The sequence below is a fragment of the Struthio camelus genome, chromosome 1 (genome assembly GCF_040807025.1).
Source record: "Struthio camelus isolate bStrCam1 chromosome 1, bStrCam1.hap1, whole genome shotgun sequence".
In the NCBI taxonomy this organism is placed as follows: Eukaryota; Metazoa; Chordata; class Aves; order Struthioniformes; family Struthionidae; genus Struthio; species Struthio camelus.
This window is the reverse complement of record NC_090942.1, coordinates 146,471,052-146,493,703: the sequence shown is the minus strand read 5'-3', so window position 1 is coordinate 146,493,703 and position 22,652 is coordinate 146,471,052. Positions and strand designations below refer to the sequence as shown.

Genomic DNA, 22,652 nt, shown 5'->3' with positions numbered 1-22,652 from the left:
ATAACCCAAGTATTTGTATCCTACTGTATGAGGAAGAACAAATTTTTTGATGTCTTACCTGTAGAGACTTTTGTCCAAGTAAGAAAAGGTTTAGGTTCCCCTACTGCATCACAAGGGATAAAAGCATCCGTTTCAGCAAGGATGGATATGCTGTGAGATCCCTTTGTGATAATTTTAGGTCTTTCTCCAGGAGTTTTGAAATTAGTGGGAGACTGAATTATGGTGGAATTATGTGGCATTATGCCTCTCACGTAAGGCACAGATGGAGCTTTTTGATGGTGATTATGGACACTTTTAAAAGGCTGAACTGTAGCGGATATATGTGGTCTTGTGTGCTGGGAGAGAAAGGCTGGAGGAGTAATCTTCAAAATCACTGGCAGCGATGATGTGGTGGTTGTGGTGTGTGGCAACGAAGGCACTGCAATAGCTGTAGCTTTCTGCACCGTGATCCTAGTAGGGGAGACCTGGGCAATTTTGTTCTCATTTGCATCTTTTGGGACTAATTGAGTAGGGACCACTGGTTTAAGATGCACTCCTAAGTGAGGGAATATCCTTGTTCGGTTGAGAGGGAACACCATTCTGGAACCAGGATGATGGGGGATCCCTTGACTTGGTAGTCTCGCTGCTGTACCTCTATTATCTGGGGGGTAGTTACTGCCAAAAAGTCTTGAATTAATATTGTATCTGTTCTGACTCTGATTACCAAACTTGCTTGCAGTGAGTAGATTTGTTCTGTAAAATGGAGTGGCTGGTGTTGTGGTTGTTGTTTCTGTCTGAGGGGCAGTGGGTTTTTTGTCCTGGATGGTATGTGCTGCATATGCTGTTATCTCTGGTTTGTTTGTATAGTGAAGAGGCTGGTGTGTTATAAAATAGCGAAATGAGCCTTGTGTTATAATATAGGGGGGCTTCATTGTGCCTCTTACTGGAATATGCCTTGGAGGCACAACAGGCAGTCTTTGGTTTAGGCTTGGTATCATTCCAGCTGGCGGATGGGGAAGGTGTGGATATAGCAATAAACTGTTGTTTGACTTGCTACTAGAGGTTTCTTTGAATTGTTCCTCTTTAGACTGTATACTGATCCTGTTTTGGCTAGAGGAGGGAGTAGGGTATGCATTCTGTCTTGAGCTCACTGTCACTCTGTCGACACCTGTTTCAATTTGTTTTGTCACTGGGAACCTTACTTGATTAAAGGCATCGCTATCCTTGGTGGTATAATAAACAGAATGATGTGAAGTGCTTGAAATGGGTGAGGGAAGAGTAGCAAGTTTTGTAAATGGGTCAAAGGCAGTGAGTGTAGTTGGAGGCTTTTCAGTTGTCTGCATGATGGGATCATGATGAAATACATGTGGCATAGCTTCCGTTTTATCCAGGGAAGAAGTTTCTTTCCCCATCTGAGAAGGAACAGCAACAAATTTCTTCATTTCTGTTAGTGGAAAAGTTTGTGCTTCTGTTGTGCTGAAGGAGGAGGACAAAGTAATTATTTCTTGTTGCTGAGGTAGCTCAGTTATTGCTGGTGTTTTTAAAGCCACTGTAGGCTTCTGCAGCGCCTCTGAAACTGAAGGGTCCTTAAAAACTTCCACTGTGCCACCAGGAATACTTAAGTCTGTCACAGTGGGATATATCAGCTTGAATGCTCCAGTGGTGATTTCGTTAGCCAGAACTTCTGAGTCAAAAAGGATGGACTCTTCTTGAGTTTCTGGGTAACTAGGTTTTGTAGATGATATCAAGGTGCCCATATGCTCAGGAGAAGCTGTTATCCTTGATTGTTCTGCCTTACTATCTGTACTTTCATAAGCTGCTTTACTGCTTTTTTCTTCGGACATATTGTCTAATGAGTGGTATGTTGGTACATTATTTTGCTCTGGTTTCAGGGGTGTGTCTGATTTTGTCATAGGAACTGTGTTATGTCCAACATATGATGGTAAGGTTGTGGCAGCTGCAGTGACTGGAAGTGCCAAGGTTTCGGGAGCAGTAGGAAGTGTCACATCTTTTGTTTCAGGTGAAGAAGTAGTAGACTTAAAAAAAGAAGTTGTGACCACCTCTCTAATTTTGGTCACCTTCTCTAAGACAACTGGATCAGTAACTAATGAAGGAGTAACTTCCAAGCGCTCCTTTTCTTTAGTATGCATTTTGATATCAGTTTTACGATCATCATCAAGAGCTGCAGGGACACTTTTGGTAATAGCTTCAACTTTAGATGTTCTTGGAATGATAGGTATTCCGTCTGTGGTTAAAATAAAAGGGGGAAAAGGCTTTGGTCTTTGTCGGATTCTGTTTGGCCTCAGTCTCCTTCTCCCATAAGGCCTTTTTCTACCATGTTGAGTAACATGTAAGTTAGAGGGTGTGATCTTTCTATAAGGAGTTGTTGTGGCCACAGTGGTCAATTTGCTGATGGAAGCAGCAGTTGTTATCCTCTCTGCTTTTATATGAGGAGTGTTAGTACTTGTCAAAGTGAACATGGGACCTGGTTTTGGAGCAGGCAGGTTTCTGTGTTCTGCTCCTTGAGGACTCTTTGCATAGCTGCTGGACATGCTTTCTTGAGTCACCGTATCCCTCTGGGTCTCTGGTTCTTCCTTGCTCTGGACACTGACGGATGTGACAGCTTGATAATTTGTACTTAAGTCTGCAGTTTTAGTCCCACCTGTGGGTACTTCTGTGTGCTGGTGTATCAAGTTACTGCTCTTTTCTGTAACAAATGGTGAAACAGATGAAGAAATGATAGTAGCAGCTGCAAAATCTGTTGAGATGATCTTGTTCAACTGGGAAGGTGTGAAAATTATGCTATCAACACTGACGGGGTCCACTTCATTTGCATTCACATTTGTCTCCAAGACGCTATGAAGATCTAGAGCCTCAGATTGAGCTAGGACAGTAGCATCAAGTGGTAGCTCAGTAAAAGCAGAATTTTCCTCTGACTTAGAAGATACAGGTGTAGCTCCATTTCCCACTGTGAACAAACTGCTCTGAATATTCGGGAAGTTAGTTACTATCTGTTTGGTTAGAGGTCCTTCAGTGAGAGCATGGATATTTTCTGTGATTACAACTGAATAATCAGTCTTGATGTCAAGCTGCTGCTGACTTTGGGGTTGCACAGTTGCAGAGACCGGACTTGAATATGGATCTGATATAGGGCTTTCCACAGTGTATTTACTTGCAGGTGTTTCTAAAGCCCTGTGGTCAGAGGAAGGTTCTGTTTCTGATCTCGTTAATATGGATTGGGCTGAAAATGCTTTAGTGCTGTGGGAAACAGTGACTGAGAACGGTTCATCTTCACCCAAAGGCAAGGCATCAGCAGAAGAATCTACCACATCAGATGCTGTCTCTGAAGCAGGAGGAGGGCTTGCTACTGGATGAGGGACTGGAGTCGTTTTCTGCATGACTGATGGCAGTGCAGTTGTTAAAGAAACGGTTGTTGCCGTTGCCCTGGGAAGATTTTTCCCACGGACCTTCGCCAAAATGTCAGCCCAATGTTGTGGATTAATCTGTTTGTTTGCCATATTAATTCTCCTTCGAGATTCAAATACTCTCCGGCCTTCTGCAACATTGCTGTCTTGGATTCTATCAGTACCTTTCCAGATTTTCATTTTCCTTCTGCCCTTCCTCCCTTTTTTAACTTGAGTCTCTGACACCTGGTCAGTTCTTTGCTTAAAGGATATTTCCCGGTCTTTCAGATGGTTCTTTTTTCGTGGGGACTCATCCACCCCTCCTGCCCCTGATCCCTCTCCATCCTCTATTACCCGCCCTCTTGTTTTTGCTAAACTTTTTGAATTCGGACGCTTTTTTAGTTTTATCCTTTTAAATGACCTGTCAGACACCATTTTATTTACCGTAACCCTTATCACAAACTGATCGGATCCATGCAGATTGACAGCCACACATCTGTAATAGCCACTATCACTGACGTGGCTTTTTGGAATAAGCAAAGTACCGTTGCCCAACATGTATCCTTTTGATGCGTTTGATAAATCATTGAGCACCCGGTTGTTTGGAAGAATCCAGCTCAGCTGTGCCTCTGGAATGGCAACTGCACCACAAGGCAAAACTATTGGATCTCCAACATTTTTTTCAACTCTCACTACATCTGAATCAGCTGGCTGAATAGCTGGTGGCTGCACTAAAAGTCTGTAAGCCATTATATCCACATCATCGCTCACTTGGGCAATGCAGTAATACAGACCAGCATCAGTGTAAGTCACTCCTTTGATTATTAGCTGGCCACGACTGAGAATGGAAAACCTACTGTCTTTCTGATTAAACGGTGCCTCCAACTTAGTCCCATCTGGAAAGAGCCACTGAATGAAGGGACTCTCAGATGCTTTCACATTGCAGCTCAGCTGACACTCTGAACCTTCCACCACACTCTGCGCTGTCCTTGTGCTCTGATTTTGCTCTATCATTACCCAGCTTCTCTGCTGCCTGGTGTCTTTGGTATGAATTGTCTGAGAGAACTCAGTAAAAAAAGACAGCACCACTTTTTTCCCTGTACTCTGGCGTCTGTTTAATTGGATATTTACCAGAGGTTGCATTATCCAGGAAGGTTCAGAGAGTATTTGAGCTTTGACACCTGTGTAGTAAAGAGCATCATAATCTGAGCCTTGCCTGTACCGATAGCTTATTTTAGGCTCTTTGCTGAGCATAAGTTCCCTCTCCAGTTTGAGAGGTACTTCACTATAATAAGCTATGAGCTTCCATAATTTTTCATAGTTTTCTCGATTCATTGGACATTCAAAATCCAGTGAAATTGTAGCATTTATATCAATTTCTTGAGGCTGGATTTGACTCCACTGAATTTTGGTAGAGCCCGTTGGTTTTTTGATTTCACAGTTCAGGTGGACTACATTGCCATGCTCATCAGTCATATTCAGAGTAATATTCCATGGAGAGGACTGAAACTCTTCCAGAGGGAGCCTGTAATTGTCACGATCTTCTTCCTCTTGAACGCTGCTATTCTGTCTCAGTGAGGACTGAATAACAGGTTTCCTACAGGAAATATCTTTCAAATTTTGAATATCTTCTTTCTGCAGCTGTTTTGGGCTATTGCACTTAGGACAGAGCTGTCCTCCTTCATAGGCTTTGTCCTTTTTGCATTTTAAAACACCTGCAAACAAAAAAAATAAAACAAAAGATAGGTAAGCTCCTGAATTAACCAGAAATAACTAGAGTTAGGGAACTCTCAGGAGGGCTGAATGACTGCACAAGGAACACATACTACACGAAATATACGGCAAGGTTTTCAAATTGGCATTTCTTTGTTTTCACATTTGAGTGGGCCTGATTTTCAAAGTGAGCGAGTACAGTTTCCTCCAATTTTAATGAGAGGCTTGAGTACTCCTTCCTTCTGAAAATTAGATCCACAGCTTCTGAAGAAAACGCTCAGAAATTGAAGGGTCCACAGCTACTTTTTAAAGGTCAGCAAAAAACTACGCTGTGTCAAAAAAAACCAGCATGTGCATAGTGAGAACCTACCCATCTAACTCGTACACCTAAGTTGAAGAGGACTGCATCCACTCAGTTTTAAAAAACGCAGCATTTACCTGAGAAATGCTGGACATGCTCATTAAATACTCCAGGAGGCTGTTTACTATTCTCTATCCCTTAACATCCATACTGGCAATACACAAAACATACTATTGCAGCTGCCAAAATCTGCTAATTAGTTCCTGTACTTATGAACTATTTGCCAGCAGTAGAATACGCAAGTACCACTTTTTTCCCTGACCTCTAAAATACCTCCAATCTCTGTAATGATAAAAGAAAGACTAAAACAGACAAGGAGTGCTAAAACAGGAAATAATAACAAAACAAAAACAATGTCCTTGACCCCTTTCTTCTGTCAATGCCAGAGAGACTCATCTGCAGAATAACAGACATATATTTATGTTTACTTTGTTCTGCTTACTATAACTTCAAGCATTGCCTTACAAACGTAGTTTGGAAACACAATGTAAATAAAATGCGTCCTAATTATTCTAGGTATAAGTGTCATCTTGATCACTCCTGAGGAATAAGGGATCTTTGAATGAGTGAATAATATAAGGGTGGGTTATAAAGCAAAATGCTAGGAGAAGGGGGAAAAAAGACCTGGCAAAATTTCATAACCATTTTTTAATTGAAAAATACATGCTTTGTCCATTTCACAAATCTCTTTTCGTTAGAAGTTCTTACAAATGGAACTTTTAATTGAACCAGTCTGTCATTTGCAGATTGAAATATGATGTTTCAAAGACAAGGAAAGTACTTCCCATGACAGAACTGGCACATAATCAACTTGGCAGTTGCTGTACTGGTCGGAAGAACTTTTAAGAGATCACTAAAACAGCACTTTTACGACTCCACGTTTTCAGGGACAGAATTCCCAAAGAAGCCAAGGCTACAGTTGTATAAAGATACAAATCCTGTCATATGTGAACATGACAGGGATATAAATTCCCTTCTCTGTCCAAAAATTGCTGTTGTAGCTTAGAAGAGGAATCTAACGGAATAAAAATGGCAGCAAACATCACTGTGCAAGGAATAACGTTACTCAAATATTTCACCCTTTTAACTTACAGTGCTCCTTAGCGCTCCTTTAATACACCTACTCATTTGGATGAGGAAGAGTATACAAGAATACCAGGATGTAAGTAAGTCAGTTAAATATAAAGCCACATTTAGATACTTCAGGTATCAGTTCAGTCAGGAACATTTATAATACACATTCAAACACCACACACTCTTAAAAGCATAAGCTACAGTTAAGTGAAAAACTGCAAGGAATGACATAGTCCAAGATCATAAGACTCATCACCATATTGAGTCCAAATCATTATATAAACCTTATGACTCCAGCACTCATCTGAGATATTTGCAGTTGCAATTAAATGTCAATTTCCTCCAAATATTCTATCAGCAAAGCTGATGGAATGTCAGTCCCCCTGGACTACTGCAGTAAGCACTCAGCTGCCTGACATGGAGTGCTGGTGGACTCAGACACCTAAATCAAAAACCAAAATCCAAAAAAAAACCTTATTTAGTGACTACTGATCTAGAGACATCATAAAATTCACTATTGGTCTAGTATCTCGCTTCTGCATGTGTCCAGAAGTACTTCAGCCTCAGCAGTGTGATATTTATCTCACATCTAAGCCTGAATGAAGACACACCTTCCTCTGAAAAATCTGCAGGATTGCAGGTGTTCTCTAAGAATATTTAAAACAAATTGGCTCCCTCACAAAACAAAGTTGCAGTCAATGAAGAAACAGAGACAGACAAGAAAGATGCCCAAATATTACATACCAGCCTTAAACAGCTTTGAAGTTAAAGGGCTCATCCAGGAAACCTGATTTCTATTCCCTCCGTAGCCCAAAATGTTCAAATCCAAGGCTTTCACCTCCCAGGAGAGCACCTAGTTACTAATTTTGGTTGAAGGCAATTGCTAGTTGTACTACTGTGCAAAGGAACACACTAACAGCTTCCTACTTCCAATTACAAACTTTACTATCAGCTTTTTCATCTTGAATGTGACCACCAACTCCTTTGCTGTTGAATACTGAATTTTAGCTAGTGACACACAGTCGCTCCCTTTTTACATTGTTTTTTAAATACATGTATTTTTCAGATGGTAAAGGAACAGAATAGCGCATATAAACATTGTTTAAGTAATACAACTCTGGAAATAACAAAGCTATCCATACACAGAGCAGAGAAAGGACATCTAACATTATGAGTTGAAGAAGCATTGATATTTTTGCTCTTACCTGCAGAAACTTCATTCCATTCAAGGAACCACTTCAAGCTGCAGTCACAGGACCATGGATTCCCATGAAGGTAAAGATTCTCCAGCAGCGGCATGCCTTGAAACATCCCTGCGGGCAAGGTCCTAATAGCATTTTCAGACAGATACAGATGTCTTACTGTTGACAGTTTGAAATAATTAAGGACCATAAATGTTGAAAATGTGCTGGGGTGAAGCTGCTGGAGCAAATTTCCTTCCAAATGGACCAATCTCAGAGAAGTTAATCCATTAAAAGCATTTGGATGAATAAACTCAATTCTGTTGTGGTCCATGTGGAGTCTCATTAAGCTTGAAAGTCCTTGAAGGGTTTGGTCTGTTATGACTTTCAACTTATTGTAACTAATTTTGAAAACCTGGAAGAGAATAAAATGAAATTAATTGTTTTTGTACATAAATCCAAATGTAAGAGTGAGCATGCAGAAGTTTTCCTTCCACATGTAAATATTCTTTGCACTGCTGAAAAATGATACACTGATCACAGATGAGAATGTAACTGAATATTAATTGACATTATCAAGCATGACATGGTTATAGTTAATAGATTTCCAATATATTTGAGAGGAAAAAAAAAGATACCTTAACTGATACTAAGCAAGGCATTAAAGAAAACACTTTTTCTCATCCTCTGTCATTCACGGGAGCTGTAATTTGCGATATTTCAGAACATCTGAGCATTACCTGTAGAGACACGAGATCTTTCAAAGCACCATTAGGAATATTCTGAATGTCATTTCCATGAATCATGAGCAATTCCAGTTTTGTGAGTCCCGCAAAGGAGTTTTCATATATAGATTGTATACTGTTAAACCTGGAAGAAAAATCACAACTCGTTTAAGTTACATTTTACGCACTGACTGTCGCAGACCGCAAATGTAAAATCAGTATAGTCTAACTTTCAAGAAAAATTGGATGGATCTTAATGCATTGTCAAAGGGCCAGAAACTACTGAAACATTTTTACAAGGCAAAGCATACTTAGTCCATGTTTACATTAAGATTTCTTTTAACGCAATTTGTGCCATTTTAGCCATAATTCAAAAGTAAGAGCAACAAATAGGCATTTTAAGTTCTAACAGTTGTCAGCATGTTATTCCATGTAGCTCAGTTTATGGAATGGTAATAAACTAATGGACTTGCAGCCAACCAATGATGCCATGGAGCCTGGCAAATTAGATGGACTGCAGTGTTGCCAGAACTGCATCTTGCAATAAATGAATAAAGATTTAGAAAGAGGACATTAAAAATGGACATGTCCCAAAAAGCACTAGAAGCAGAAAGTCACAACCTGTTTAACTTACTGCTACAACACGTAATTGGCTACATCAATTAATTACATAAAATCTGGGAACTGACTTTCAATTATATAATTTGAGTACGGAAACTTCTTTTAGAGAAGTGATATAGAAAATCTGCTTGTTTGAAAACAATTCAGTTTCACCTGCTGGACTAATAAGTCAGGTTTTATTTGCCAATATGGGAGCCTTAAGTTTGGCTGCCTAGTTCTACATTTGGACTTTCCTCGTGCAGACACAAAGTTAGATGTATGAGCTAATCTGGGCACGAACACTCTAAATTAAGCATCTAATTTTTTCCCCCCTATTTTTTAACACTTTTCCTTCTAGAAAGGAAGTGGGGAGAGAGAGAGAGCAAGAGAGACACTGAAGTACTTTGAATATGAAGGAATACTTTTAGATCCTTTCCTTGTTATCTATGTGAAGTTTCATAATTGGTAAAAATTCAGGCTATTTTTTATAATTACTTTTAGTCCTATTACTAGGCTAATACGCTACTACGCTAATAGCAGAGATCCTATTTAAAGTTCATATTTCAACAGCAGTCCTTCTAAAGCATATGAACTTCTCTAAATAAGAAATTTTCTTAAAGTATTTCCTGGCAGGAAAATAACCTTCATCTCCTAAATATCTATAGCAACTTAAAATGGAAATATGGTAGAAGCACTTTTTCTAGAGTGAAAGAAATGCACCATTAGATAGGTAACAGCATTTCTTTTCAGGAAAGGAAAAGTCTCAGAAAATGTCATTTGTAGTGACGAAATACAGAAAGATAGGAAAGGGCTTTTATACCAGCAGTATCAGACAATACACTTCTATTTAAAAATAGCTCTCAGGATAAAACTTCCAAAATACTTAAGTAACTTAGAAGCCTACATCCCATTTTTTGAAAGCAATTTAGGAAAAGAACTTGGCATATCAAGTTGATGTAGGGAGCAGAAGTGAGTGTGAATATATATGGTGTTGAATGTGGGAAAATGAGAGGGAGGGCAGCTTAATATAATCTATAAAGACAGAGGATTTATTTTAGAAATACGATACCGAATGGGCTTAGAAGAGGAGAAATAAGTCTAAAGGGATGGAAATTAAGAAGTTACTACATTTTGGAGAAAATCTTGTGCTTTTATACGAAGTGAATGAAGAGATTACACATTCTCAGTAAAGCTCTTAGTGTTCCTGAGATGTTAGTTATTTAAATTCTGCCTTTTTTTCTCTCATTTCAGTGGCAGCAAGGTAACTAGTTATAAATGTCACAAAGAAGTCCCAGGAGACCACACAAGTAAAACTCTTTTTACATGAGCTCTACTATATGCAATAAAAATGAATAGGATATAAGAGCAATTTCCACAGCAGACAGTGCAAGAGTTCAAGATCATGGAAACAGGGACATGGATTACTGGGCATGTTCCACAACATTTTCATTTTCCTAACAAAAGTTCACAGAGACATATAAGGCCAACTGGAGGCATACATACTGTTGGGTAGGATTTGGCAACTCTGTATTGCAGCTTCTTTGGCAACAACTTTTAAATGAACTTGCTTAAATTACTCTCCTTGGTACCGTGAGTGTTAACTTAAGATTGACTCGCACTTCTTTCTGTATGCAATTTTGGCTTTTCAGTGGGGCCTGCCAACAATTATTCTGATAACACATGGCCTGAAATAATATTGAGAACATCTCCCACACCACAAAATGTTATAAGGCTGACCTAAATGGAAATCCATTCCATAGCATAGGAATTGCAGTGTTATGCATCATTCCAGTATTAGTTTCAGTGATTTTACTATGAGTTGCTTGGATGACCCAAAAATGGTATGAAAATACAGACTGCTACAACATAGATGTATGAAGTACAAGTGCATTCTGAGAATAAGATTAGGCTCTATAGGTGGATAAAGTGTTGGCAGATAAGAGACAATTTAAATTACAGAGGAGCACATAAATCTATTAATAGTGACTACTGATCAGTCGTAGTTTACAGGCACTTTGGGGGGGTTTCATACCAAGGAAGGAGGTAGCCCTCATGTCAAGTGGAAGAGAACTGAGACCCTCCTACCATGCTATGTCCTATAATGGCCCTACACACTTTGTGACATGCAGTGCATAAACTGTCCTTGCCTTCTCTTTTCAGTCTGGCAGACAGATGTCTGCTGGCAATATCCTGGTGGAGGAAAGTGAGTTGGAGACTGAGCTATCTCTCCTCACAAAAAATGTTGTCTGCTTATACTGAGCTTAAGTTCCTTGGAAAAAGACCTCTAGTACCAGTGTACTAGCTCATCTTTACCATATACCTCAATGTGCTCTAAGATGCTACCTGGCTGCATTATAGAATTTACTCCTAGCATATTTTTATACATCAGGTATAATATTCTACATCTAGTACAAATCTCACAGCACATTCTTTTTCAATAAAATTATCCAATACTGTATAAGACTGCACGTACTATTTGCCAACAGGAACCGACATCATAATATAAATGCCCACGTGAAAATAATAGCAACTTCTCTTTGCAAAATGAGGGCTAGACTAAAACCTCCTTACTACCAGTAACTTTAGCACAGCATCTGCAAGTAACCACCCGCCTCTGCAGTGCCACTTAAAAGGCACACCCAAAGAAGCCGGTGGGCAGCCCGCGCGCTCAGCGTTCCCGGATTCTCCGCCAAGACCACAAACACGCTTCGCGACGCCCGCGATACGCACCCGAAGTTGATCCTTTCCACGTGCGTCGAGATCCTGGCTGGCACGGCTGCTAGGGAGCGGAAGGTGCAGTGGACCTCGGTGGGGACGTAGCAGGCGCAGGGGCGGGGGCAGCCCCGGGCGGCGGGCGGCAGCCCCAGCGCCAGGATCAGCACCACGGAGAGCGCCCCCGCCTCCGCCCGCCCCCGCATCCTGCCGGCGCTCCTCGCCTCGCGGCTCCTGCCGCCGGGCACGCACGGGCAACAGCAGCAGCAGCAGCAAAAGGCAAGGGAAAAAAATAATTTAAAAAAAGAAGAAGAAGAAATTTTACCTTTTCAAGCACCGAGCGCTCTGCAGAAGGTCTGCGGACAATCAAGGCAAAAAAGTTCAGTTGGAGAGAGGCTTTATTTTTCCAAGTTACTTGCTACTTCAAAGCCAGCTTTTCTCCCATAATTCAGGATCCAGACCACTCAAGTTACGCTGTCTCCTTCACGGTAATAAATTTTTTGCTTTCGAAGTACACGCCAAGGAATGTGTAAACGCACATTCATCTCACCTGAAAATTTGACAACCTCAAGGGAAGCATCCAGCTCAAGCAAAATGCCATGGCTCCCTCTACAGTCAATGAAAAAAAAAAAAAAACAACCAAAAACCAAAAAACCAAAGCCAACCCATACTCACTGGAAGGTGAACAAGCTCAGGTATCTTACCACCCTCCTTAGGTGCCTAATTAGCTAACTCACTTAGCCTGGGTGCCCAACTTTTACCCAGGCCACAAACTTTTAGGAGGGTAAAATAAAGCGGAATGAATCCTATCCATTGTTTATATGGGAAATGGTACTATTGAGAGGAAATAAAAGCGAAACAAAGAATTAGCAGCCTGTGCACCTGGACTTTGCCATTCCTTGCCACGCATCTACCGTGTGATGTTGGGCAAGTCTTTACATTGTAATCACAGCCAAACCAGAGCTAAGAATGTTCAGAATTGGTAAAACTAGACCATTGATTTAGAAGCGTAAGCGTGGACCTCAGCGGAAATGTAAGTGTGACATTTTATATTCGTAATCTTGCCATGCCTCAGCATTCACATTCACCTTTGCAAAACTGTGTGTCTAAAACTGTATGCCTGCATTCAGAGAGGCATTTAAAGATGCACACTGTGCTAGAACAGATATGAAAACACAACTGCTGTTGTACTAATCATCCCTGAAAATAAGATCATTCATGTAGATGTCTAATTACAGGCTAAAGAGCCTAACTTTGGAGAAGCGGGTTTGAAATAGCCCTATTCTCATTGCTTCAGAAGAATTTTGAGCTCTTCAGATTAAATCCATGCAAGAATGCAAAGTATTATTAGCAGCAGAATGTATTATTGCTGTTGTATAACAGTGTGACAAGGAGGGAAAGACTTTCATTCCTACCAGATATTATTAATTCCGTTACTTATTAGTCTTAGCCCAAAAGTCAGATTTGCTCAGATCTGCTAGCAATAAGGCACACATTTTTTCTTACAACGTCATATGCAAACCATTACAGTTCAAAGGAGAGGCTCATCAGCCTGAAGAAGGTTTCTCAAATATCTGTGGTCAAGTTAATGACACATTTACCGTCCTTTACAAGAAAAATAGCTTTTAATTTGTTTAAGAATACTCAGGTGCCGTTTTCCTTGAGGTTCTCTTTTAATGAAAGCCGCCTTTCAAAAACATCCTACCCCTCTGCATTCTTTCGTCTTTTTGGAAGGGGGGTGGGGGGCGGGTGCCACATTTCGTTAGAGGAAGCGTTTGCAGAAGTTGAGAAGAAATTACAGAGCGAGCCGACGTGGAGTTCCCACCCGTGCGGAGAAAAAAACGCGTGTGCTGCAGGCGGTCTTCCAACGGCCGGGCGCTGCGTGGGAGGGGACCGGGCCCCCACGGGACGCGCGGCGGCCTAGCGCGGCCCCTCCGCGCCCCTCCGCCGCCGCCGCGGGGCTGGCACGCGCCGCCCGGCCGCCCCGCCATTGGCTGTCTCCAGCGCCGCCGCGCCCGCTGGCAGCCAATGGGCCTGCGGCTCGGCCGCGCCCTCCACAGCAGCCGTTGGGGAGCGGCTCCCAACGAAGCGGCGCGGGGCGAGGTGCGCGGCACAGCGCCGCGGCGCGGGGTGGTTGGGGGGGGGGGGAGGCAGAGGGCCAACTTACTTCGGCGGAACGGCGCGGGTTGTCCTCCTGCGCTGCTCCGCCGCGGAAACCTGCCTCGCTCAGGGGAAAAGCGCCCGCCCTCACGGCGAGGTTTGTGTGAGGGAGGTCGGCTGCGGCGGCGGCGGCGCTGCCCCTCCCGCCGGCCGCGGGCGTCCGCGCCGCCGAGCCGTGCCCCGCCGTGGGGGCAGGGGGACAAGCCGGAGCCGCGCGGCAACGGGGCTGAGGGGCGGGGGTTGGGGGGTGATTTTCTCTTTTTCTTTTTTTGCGTACTTGAGGGCATGTGCTTCCCATTAGGGAAGAATTTCCCTCCCTGGCGGAGTGCGAGCGCGGCGGGAGCCGATGCGCTGAGGGCGGCCAGCGCCCCCCCTCCCCACCCCGAGCGCGGCCGCCTCCCCTCTCCTCTTTCCTCACAACCCTGCGAGGGATGGCGCCGCTCAGCCCAGCCCGACCCGACGCCGGGCTCCCAAGCGCGTCCGAAGCGGCGGGGGAGGAGAGGGCACCTTACCTGCAGCCGGGCACGGCGGTCTCAGCAGGCGCTGCCCGCCGCTCCCACGCGCGGGGGGCTGCGGGCGGCCGGCCGGCGGCTAGCTGGCTCTCGGTGTCCCCTCCGGCACCGGCTCCCCGAAGTTCATCCCAGCCCGCGGCGGCCCGCCTCGACGCCGGCTTATAACTCCTCATCGCCTGTCATTGTGCAGAGTCCGCCTCCGTGGCTCCCCAAAAGCAAGCATTAAGCGATGCAACGGAGCTGGGCAGGACACTCGTCCTTTTTTTTTTTTTTAACTGTTGTTATTCTGACTCTTACTGCTGTTTTCTCTACGGGCTCGGGTTTTCTTGGGTGCCCCAAATCCAGCAGACGTCCTGTGCCCACGAGCCAGCACGGGGGGGGGGGGGGGGGGGGGAAGGGGGCGCCGAAGTCGCTCAGTGCTCGCGGGCGGCCTCCCGGCAGCCGAGCCGTTCCCCTCCGGGCGCTGTGGAAACCCTGGGCGAGGGCGGCAGGCGGCGGCGGCGGTGGTGGTGGTGGTGGTGGTGGCGGCGGCGCCTTCCCGCCGCTTGCCGGGCTGCCTCCGTGCGCGGCTCCCGCGGCGGCATGGGGACGGGGGGCGCGGGGCCGCCGCTCCGCCCGCCGCGGCTTTGCAGCGGGAGGGAGGGAGGGAGCGGCGGAGCGGCTCCTCTTGCGGGGTGGGCGGCCCCTCGGCGGGCGGGTCCGCGCCGGGGGAAGGTGGGCGCCGGGGCCGGCGGAGGGGAGGAGGGGGCCCGCGGCAGCCCCGGCGGCGAGAAGGGGCCGGTCGCCGCCTGAGTCTGGGACGTGGAGTTTGCGGAAAGTTTGATTCTGGGCAGACCCAGCACCTTCCCCCGTGAAACGCTCCAGCGTGCAGCTATTCCCCCCTTACGTGCTCGTGCGTATCCACACGTGCGTTCGCTATGTTTCTTGAATTGGCTGGTGGTATGTAACCCAACAACTAGCCCGGCTAGGCTATATTTCTTGTTTTTCCTGTAGAGATATATGGTGTTCCATCAGCACGCGCCCGCACACGCACAGAACTGCAGCATCGTCCTTAGTGTGAAGCCCGCACATGACAATTTAATCTCCTGTGTCGTACTTGAAGGCCACAGAGATAAAGGCGCGTGGCCAGGAAAGTCTCAAAACTGGAATGGACAGGGAATGGCACCAGCACAGCCAAAAGCAGCCGCCACTAGCAAAAGGAACTAGGCCCTTGAATTCATGTTCTGTAGATCAGTTGTGAATTGCCTTCTGCCTCTAAAATCCACAAGAGAAGTGGGCTTTGGTTCCGCTAGGGGAAAATTAGAATCATTAAATCATTAAAACCCATCTCCTCCGTTTCCCTCTTGTATTAGCAATTTTTCAGTACGTAACAGTAAGCCTATTTCTGGTCCAGTGAGAAAGGCGTCACTCAGAGGACCATTTGCAGCGCCATCATATATATGATTCCGTTCAGTGTATTTAAGTAAATCTTATTTTCTGTTCTCTAGATAGCCAGTATAGCAGTTACCCTCATTCATGCTGCGAAAGCAAACAACTCAGTCTTTCAAGCCAGAAAAGAGTCATAGAAGTCAGTATAGATAATCTTAAACCATTGGAATCCGTTGGCTTGGAGCTTTCAAGTTCCACCATCAAGGCAAGTAAACAGAGTGAATGACATTACCATCTAGACTGTCTGTATCATGACCAAATCAGCAGAAAGAATCAGAATCTAAGTTAATGAATGACTTTTTTTTGGCTCTGAATCCTGTAACAGGTGTGCTTACCAAAGTGGGATGAGAAAGAAGAGAGAATCCCCCCCCCTGCTTAGGGGGGGGATGTTGCCAGCATCTGAATCTGCACAAGTTGTATCTTCCAAATGCTCTAATAAACGTTCAGTTTTGGAAAAGAGCTCATAACCATGCTTTTAGCTGTGGAACTTGTTTTGAAAAACTTTGCCATTTAGTTTAATGAAAATTGAGCAAATTTTGGGAAAAAAAACAGTTCAAAGAGTAGAACTCTTTTGAGTTCTACTGTACCACAAAACATATTTCCACAATGCATCTGTGTTTAACAACATGCAGTATTTGGTCTCTACTTGTGTATCATCTGATCCCCCTGACCTACTCCAGTAAAATTACAGTGTACAGTGAGCCAGTGTAAGTACAGCCAAGAAGAAGCTGACTTTACGGAGTTCTGACTGAATAAAGCAGCAGTCAGTTCTCTGATACTCCTGTCTGTTTGAAGGCAACCGCGCTTCATCTCCACATGTAATCTGATAACCTATAATGACAGTAGGAAGGAATTATTTTGTCTGAATATAAGTTATTTTTTGAAGAAGTGTCATATAGAAAAGCTTTTGCAGATGGTCCGGTATAGGACTGAAGACTTCAAGAAAACTTGAAAATGAAGAAAATAGGCTTTTTGATCCATTCATGGCTAATAATCCTTCAATCGGGTATGTTAGCAAACTTAAACTGGTGTGAAGAGTGATATTATTACTATATTACTTAGGTTGAATTCATTTAAACAGTCCCCAAAATGCTATTTTCTACTTCTTGTAGTTAAAATAATATTCTCATTTTCACTTTCTGATTATGACCCTAGTACCTTCGGGTAGACACCAGTTTTCTCTCCTATCTCCTCTTCATAGTCCACAGGCTTTAGCATTAGTCGTTACTACTAAGTTACACAGCTGCTCCATGACTGAGAGAATTACTTTAATATTCCTATGATATTTAGTAGAAGTTACAGCTGACATATATTGTGATAGTCTTTTGTACTTAATGTGATTGATGACATGCTCATTCTGAAAATGAGTGCAATTAAAGTAAATCACATACTAGGACCAAGTAGAAAATGAAATCAGCACAACTAGACAGGAAAAAAAAAAAAAAAAAGATGCCAGAGCCCAGATGGCCAGGGCCACGCAGTAACGTCTTCATAACTTGGGTTTTGAAATTTGAGAAGGGATTTATTTTGAAAAAAATATGCTAAGGTTTGAGGGCAGTTTTTTTGACTGTATTATACATAAAAGAATAAAAATACTAAAGTGTCATTTGAAAACAACGCTTAAACCACTAAAATGACCATCACTATCTTCTTAAAAATAATTCTTCAGACAAGCAAATTTCAATATCCCCTAGCTGTACATTGCCATTAAATGTATCAACAGTTCATGAGCTAAAACTACATTCTTTTGATAACAAAGCCCATCCAGCTCTATTATATCAGCTTAACTTACTGCAAAATTTCACACGTTCCTTTTGGAATCCAGCTGAATCCAGTTAGAAAAATCTGGGTTTATGGGAATGAAAAGCATTAGGGACAGATATTTTCATTGCTATACTTAATGTGTATGTAGTAGATACAATCAGGAGGTAAGCATGGATAATAATAATTGTCCATGTCAGGAAAGTCGCAGATTCTATGTAGGGCTGGGCAGCACTGCTGTAATCTTTACTGTAGTTTGAAGTTTTAGTTATATTTCCACATGAGACGTTTGCTAGTATTTAGATTGACAGCTGGTATAAATGAGTATAATTTCTCTCATGTCAATCAAGTGATGCCAGGGTACAGCAGTTGAGGATTGCTGTATAACCTGTTGCAGTGTTACAGTGAGAGGTTGAGCACCCCAGTGATGTGAGCTGTGTTTGCACGACTGAACTTTGGTGGTTGTTGTTGTTGGAACCTTTTCTTTTTCTTAGAAGAGCTTTCTGTGAGTTTTTTCACAATAATTGTGTTAATTTGCAATAGGTGACTCAGGTCACAAAGTTACAAATTCAGTACAGATTGCTGAACCGAGGATTCTCTAACCCACAAGTTGTCTGAAGCCATGAGTAATAGTTTTACAAAGGACTCATGAATAAATACAAAGATGAAAAATATTCACAAAAAAGTGTCTGCCAGAAAAAAGTGTAAATTAATTCATCTTCTCAGTTCCCTAAAGTTGTATGCTGCTTCAGAAATTACAGTATTCCTATGCACATGTTCAGGTGCGTTCCTTTCCTTGCACTGCATGCAGAAGATGATTTCTGCCTGGCCCTCTGGATGCGCTTGGTCCATTGCCACATGGCAGGATTTAATATCCCCAGCAGTTTTAGGTGTGTACTCTTGTGTACTCTTCTGCCTGAGGGATCAAGAGCACTGATAAAGCACAAGTGGATGCTTGCTGGTCTACAGTGGAAGCGCAGAGAGCCAAAGACAGTGGCTGAAAAGCTCTCTAAAGTTAAGTTTCCATACACAGTGATGCAGAGAACGTACCAGAGTAGAAGGATCTCACACTATACTGCTCTTGTCTTCAGTTGTCTTCAACTTTTTCTGGAGAGCAAATGTCATGAGGCAGTGATGTGCTAATGTCTGCTAAGGCTGTCAAGTCGTTGCAGTAAGTGGTCAGAAAAATTCTCTACTAACTATAGCTTTGTTGTTTCAAGTCTGCTGTGGCTGAGGAAAGGCAGAGCAAACAAATGGTGAAGGTAATCATCCATGTCACTCTGATATGCCACTTCAGCTGTGGTTCCTGCTGCTTACAAAATGCTTACAAAGTGGTGGCAAAAAGGCCTGAGAGTAATCAGAATAAAACCTAAAAATATCAGGGAATGGTAAGGAGCACTTGATGAGCTTCTGGATACAGCCATTGCTGGAAGACAGGCTGGAAGATAAAAAGGCGCTGCCATTGACGTGTACAAGAACCTGTGCAACGTAGGAGAGCAATGGCACAGCAAACTAATGACATGCTGAGGACAAGAGTGGGAAAGCAAGGCTGAAAGTCTGAGAAAGGATGGTACTGGAGCTGTTTTTTGTTGTTGTTGTTGTTTTTTAAACTTGCACTGTCCTTCACCAACAATGAAATGCCTGAACTTTGTTCAGACCAGCAGTGTTTAAGGGAAACTTCCATTACTATCCCTAGCGTTGTGGTTGTTTACCTTGCTTACGGCCTCAGAAGCTGCCTTATCTTCTAAGAGCCAGCAACAAAGTAGGACATAGCAAGACATTGTCGTATTGCTCTGTCATGAATTAAGTCTTGATTTTTCTGGAGGACTGACACCAGTTCTCGTGCCTAATTATTTTTGACAGTTTGGATCAAGGAGCCCAAAATGAAGGACTGAAAAAAAGCTTAGGAAGCCATTCAAAAGTAGTTTGTAGGTAGGACGTGTAGTACAAGGCAATGATGGCCTGCAGAAATCAGGTCTGAATGTCTGGAGTGGGGGTGGAATAGGTTTTGGATGTTTTAAAGAATTACCTCCCTCTTAAATAAAAGAATTCTGTATTTACATTTTAAGAAAGTCACAACCACATTCATAACAACTGAGAATATGTAGGGAACTGCAATATTATTCACATCATACAGATTTTAATATAACCTAATTTTCAGAATAAGGGGAATCCACTTAAGTCATAGTCTTACAAACCTTATCAGTCGGGTACCATGCTTTTTAAGATGCTGCAGAAATGGAAGCTCACAAATGATACAGAAAAAGGGGCAGAGGAACTGTAAATGAGAAAAAGTCAGCGGGCTTTCAAAAAGTCTGAAATCTGAGTATCACGGTAAGTTAGGACTGCAAATAACAGAAGCAATTGTAGTAAAAGTTTATTCTCTGTTAGATAGGTACAGATCAGTATAGCCACATAAAAAGAAGTTGAGTATCAAGTTCTTTTGTTGTTTTGGTTTTTTTTTTCTTGAATTGAGAGATATATGCCACTGGTTCCTGAGAGCCCCTACTCATCACTGATTTATACTATTAAAATATGTGGATGCGAGTGTGCAAAGAAGAGCTTGTGTGGCCATGCCACACTTCACTAGGGGGATAGCATCATGGCCCTATGGTTCACTGATTAATCCTTATTCCCTGAACCTTCCAGGAAAGAGATCATTTCTGCTATCTATATCCTTGTAGCTGCAGTTCCAGTATATCACTACCCTTGGTGACCCTCTTCTCCTGTAACTTCCTTCAGACAACTTGCCTCCTCCTTGCCTTTAGGCCTTCCTGTTTGAGATTGTTTTTGCATCTCTTAGCTACTCTTTCTTCTTACCCCAGCTTCTACTTCCTGACATATAGAAGTGTCCTTGCTGAAAGAACAGCAGCATACAGGATTAAAATTTCGGTCTTCTCTCCTTCTCTGCTCCCACGCCATCGTTCTCGCAGCGACTGAGCAGGGCTTTTATCTTAGCTTCCCTTGTTAAGCAGCCTCATGCAGGAAGGAGGGAAAACACTGAGCTTGCGTTCATTGAACAAAACAGATCCTTTGAAGCTGAAACTGAATTCTTTTATTTGCTGCAGGTCAAAGAAGAGACGAGCAGACAACACCGTCTTGCTGATGGACATACCTGATGGATGGTTTGCCTTTCCTAGCTGCCTCCTAAAGAACAGAATGATGGAGCCCAGATAACTGAAATCCAGTGAAAAATCAGCTGTTTTTTAATGCCTTCTGCTGAAGCTGGTAATAGATTAACTCTCATTTATACCACTTGGCAGAGAATTGGGAATAAATTTCTGCAGATGAATTAGGACCTTGTTTAACTTCCAGTAAAAAAATGAGATGCTTTTAAAAAGGTGATGGACTACATTCAGTGTTATGATGCAGAAAAACAAACTGTTAACTTGTAGAAATAATACTTGGGAGCTGTTGTGACTTGTTCTCTACTGCTCTTCAGGCCCTGGGTATTTTTATTGGGATAGTATGCTGACTTTAGTGCCATTGTCAGTGTTTCTTCTATTTGCTTTTGACATTTCACGTGTTTGTATTTGCCAGGGCCCTGAGGGCACCAATAAGCCTCAACAGTCCTGACCAGCCTCTTCCAGGGCCTCTTCCCACACCTGCCCAGGGCCCAGGAGCCCCATTTCATCTCAGCCTGGGGCCATCAGTGCCTGCCTCAGTGACACTGGAGGAGTACGGGTCTCCAGCTCAGCCACAGCCATGCCTGTGCTTGGCCATGGACCCGGTTAAGGCAGCCCCTGACGCTGCAGAGTGACAACCCAGCTTGACCTCAGACTTACCTCATCACTGTGAACTTGCCTGATGACCTGGACTCCTGGTGAGCCTGGCCTTGATCTCCGGATTTTCCCTGCTTGCCTTGCTTGGGCACTATGGGACTGTGCCCGGTCTGGCAAGGCCCTAGTCCTGCCAGCAGTGTTATCATGCTTAGCTCCTGGCTCCCTGTTCCTTAGGGACCACCTGGCCCTTGCTGGTCACTGACAGTATTGTAGTGCCTGATAAGTTCACCGGCTAACTGGAGTAGTTAATAAGATGCGAAGCAAAATGAAGGTCAACAGAGTGGGAAGGAGAGCAATAATAGACCTAGACTCACCAAGGTATGCAGAAAACATAGGCAATGGAAAGAAGGGATCTTATAGATCTTATTACTGGTCCATCTAATCCTTGATGGGCCATCAGATGGCACAAACAAAACATAACTATTTCTTTTGCTAGTGCAAACAAGGACACCACATGACTGTCGTTACTTCCAGTGCCTTTGGGTATATCTGCATAGATGGTTGCAACTAGACAGGAGCCCACTGGCTGTGAGTGCAGGCCAACTCCAGCCTGGCATTGTGTAGCAGTGTGAGCTTGATGCTGTGTCTGCCTTTCCACAGAGTTTGCTTGCTTGAGCACACTGTGGCATATTACACACACCTCTGCACTGACTCGCATACAGTGACCTTTGAGTAGAAGCCAAACAAATGTTCATTGACCCCCAACCCAATCTAGCCTGTTTGTGTCTCGCTTATCTGAGGAGTGATCTCTGTGAAAACCTGGAGGTCAAATTCATTCGTCTTGTCATATTGAGAGACACTGTACTTGTTTACCTTTGTGCTCTAAATGACAAAGCAAAAGGGCAGTAAATGATGTGACAGCTGAAAGTACTAACAAGTGAAAGTATTTAAAAATGCATTATGATGAGAAAGTTGAATGAAGAAATCCACTAGTGAGAGAGACCTCTAGAAGAAGAAGCTTTTGTTTCCTCTGACTCATATGACCTCTTTGTCTCTTTCGTTCTATTCCTATTTTCCCAGTGAAATGGTGTGAAGAGGAAGAAGTTATGCACAAGATAATTCTATCAGGTTACTAATAGCCTGGGGGTAATATTATTGAAACAGTTGTCTGGCATTTTATATGCTAAATCTACACCTACAAAATGAAGTATTACTAAGCCACTTTTTAATGTTGTCAGATAAAGAATTAGCCGAGGAGGAAAACAATTCCCTCTTTTCAAAATAAAATATTCCATTATTACTGAAATAAAAGAGGTGATG

The 22,652-nt window shown here is 43.2% G+C and overlaps 1 protein-coding gene and 1 long non-coding RNA gene across 3 annotated transcripts in view; one reads left to right on the top strand and one right to left on the bottom strand.

The window, feature by feature from the left end:
- MXRA5 (matrix remodeling associated 5) overlaps nt 1–14,760 on the bottom strand; it is a 21,534-nt gene extending 6,774 nt beyond the window's left edge. Inside the window, exons 1-5 of the mRNA XM_068921714.1 lie at nt 14,422–14,760; nt 11,768–11,983; nt 8,453–8,582; nt 7,737–8,127; nt 59–5,098 (exon numbers count right to left, since the gene is read on the bottom strand). Coding sequence (XP_068777815.1) covers nt 59–5,098; nt 7,737–8,127; nt 8,453–8,582; nt 11,768–11,983; nt 14,422–14,594 — 5,950 coding nt within the window. The 5' untranslated portion in view covers nt 14,595–14,760. The remainder of the gene's footprint in view (nt 1–58; nt 5,099–7,736; nt 8,128–8,452; nt 8,583–11,767; nt 11,984–14,421) is intronic.
- On the top strand, nt 13,896–22,652 carry LOC138062712 (uncharacterized). 2 transcript variants are annotated; one of them, XR_011136586.1, is made up of 3 exons: nt 13,896–14,006; nt 20,679–20,838; nt 21,151–22,652. It is a non-coding gene; the product is annotated as an uncharacterized lncRNA (long non-coding RNA). The 2 variants fall into 2 exon arrangements; XR_011136585.1 differs by lacking the exons at nt 20,679–20,838; nt 21,151–22,652 and adding exons at nt 15,909–16,054; nt 16,175–16,302.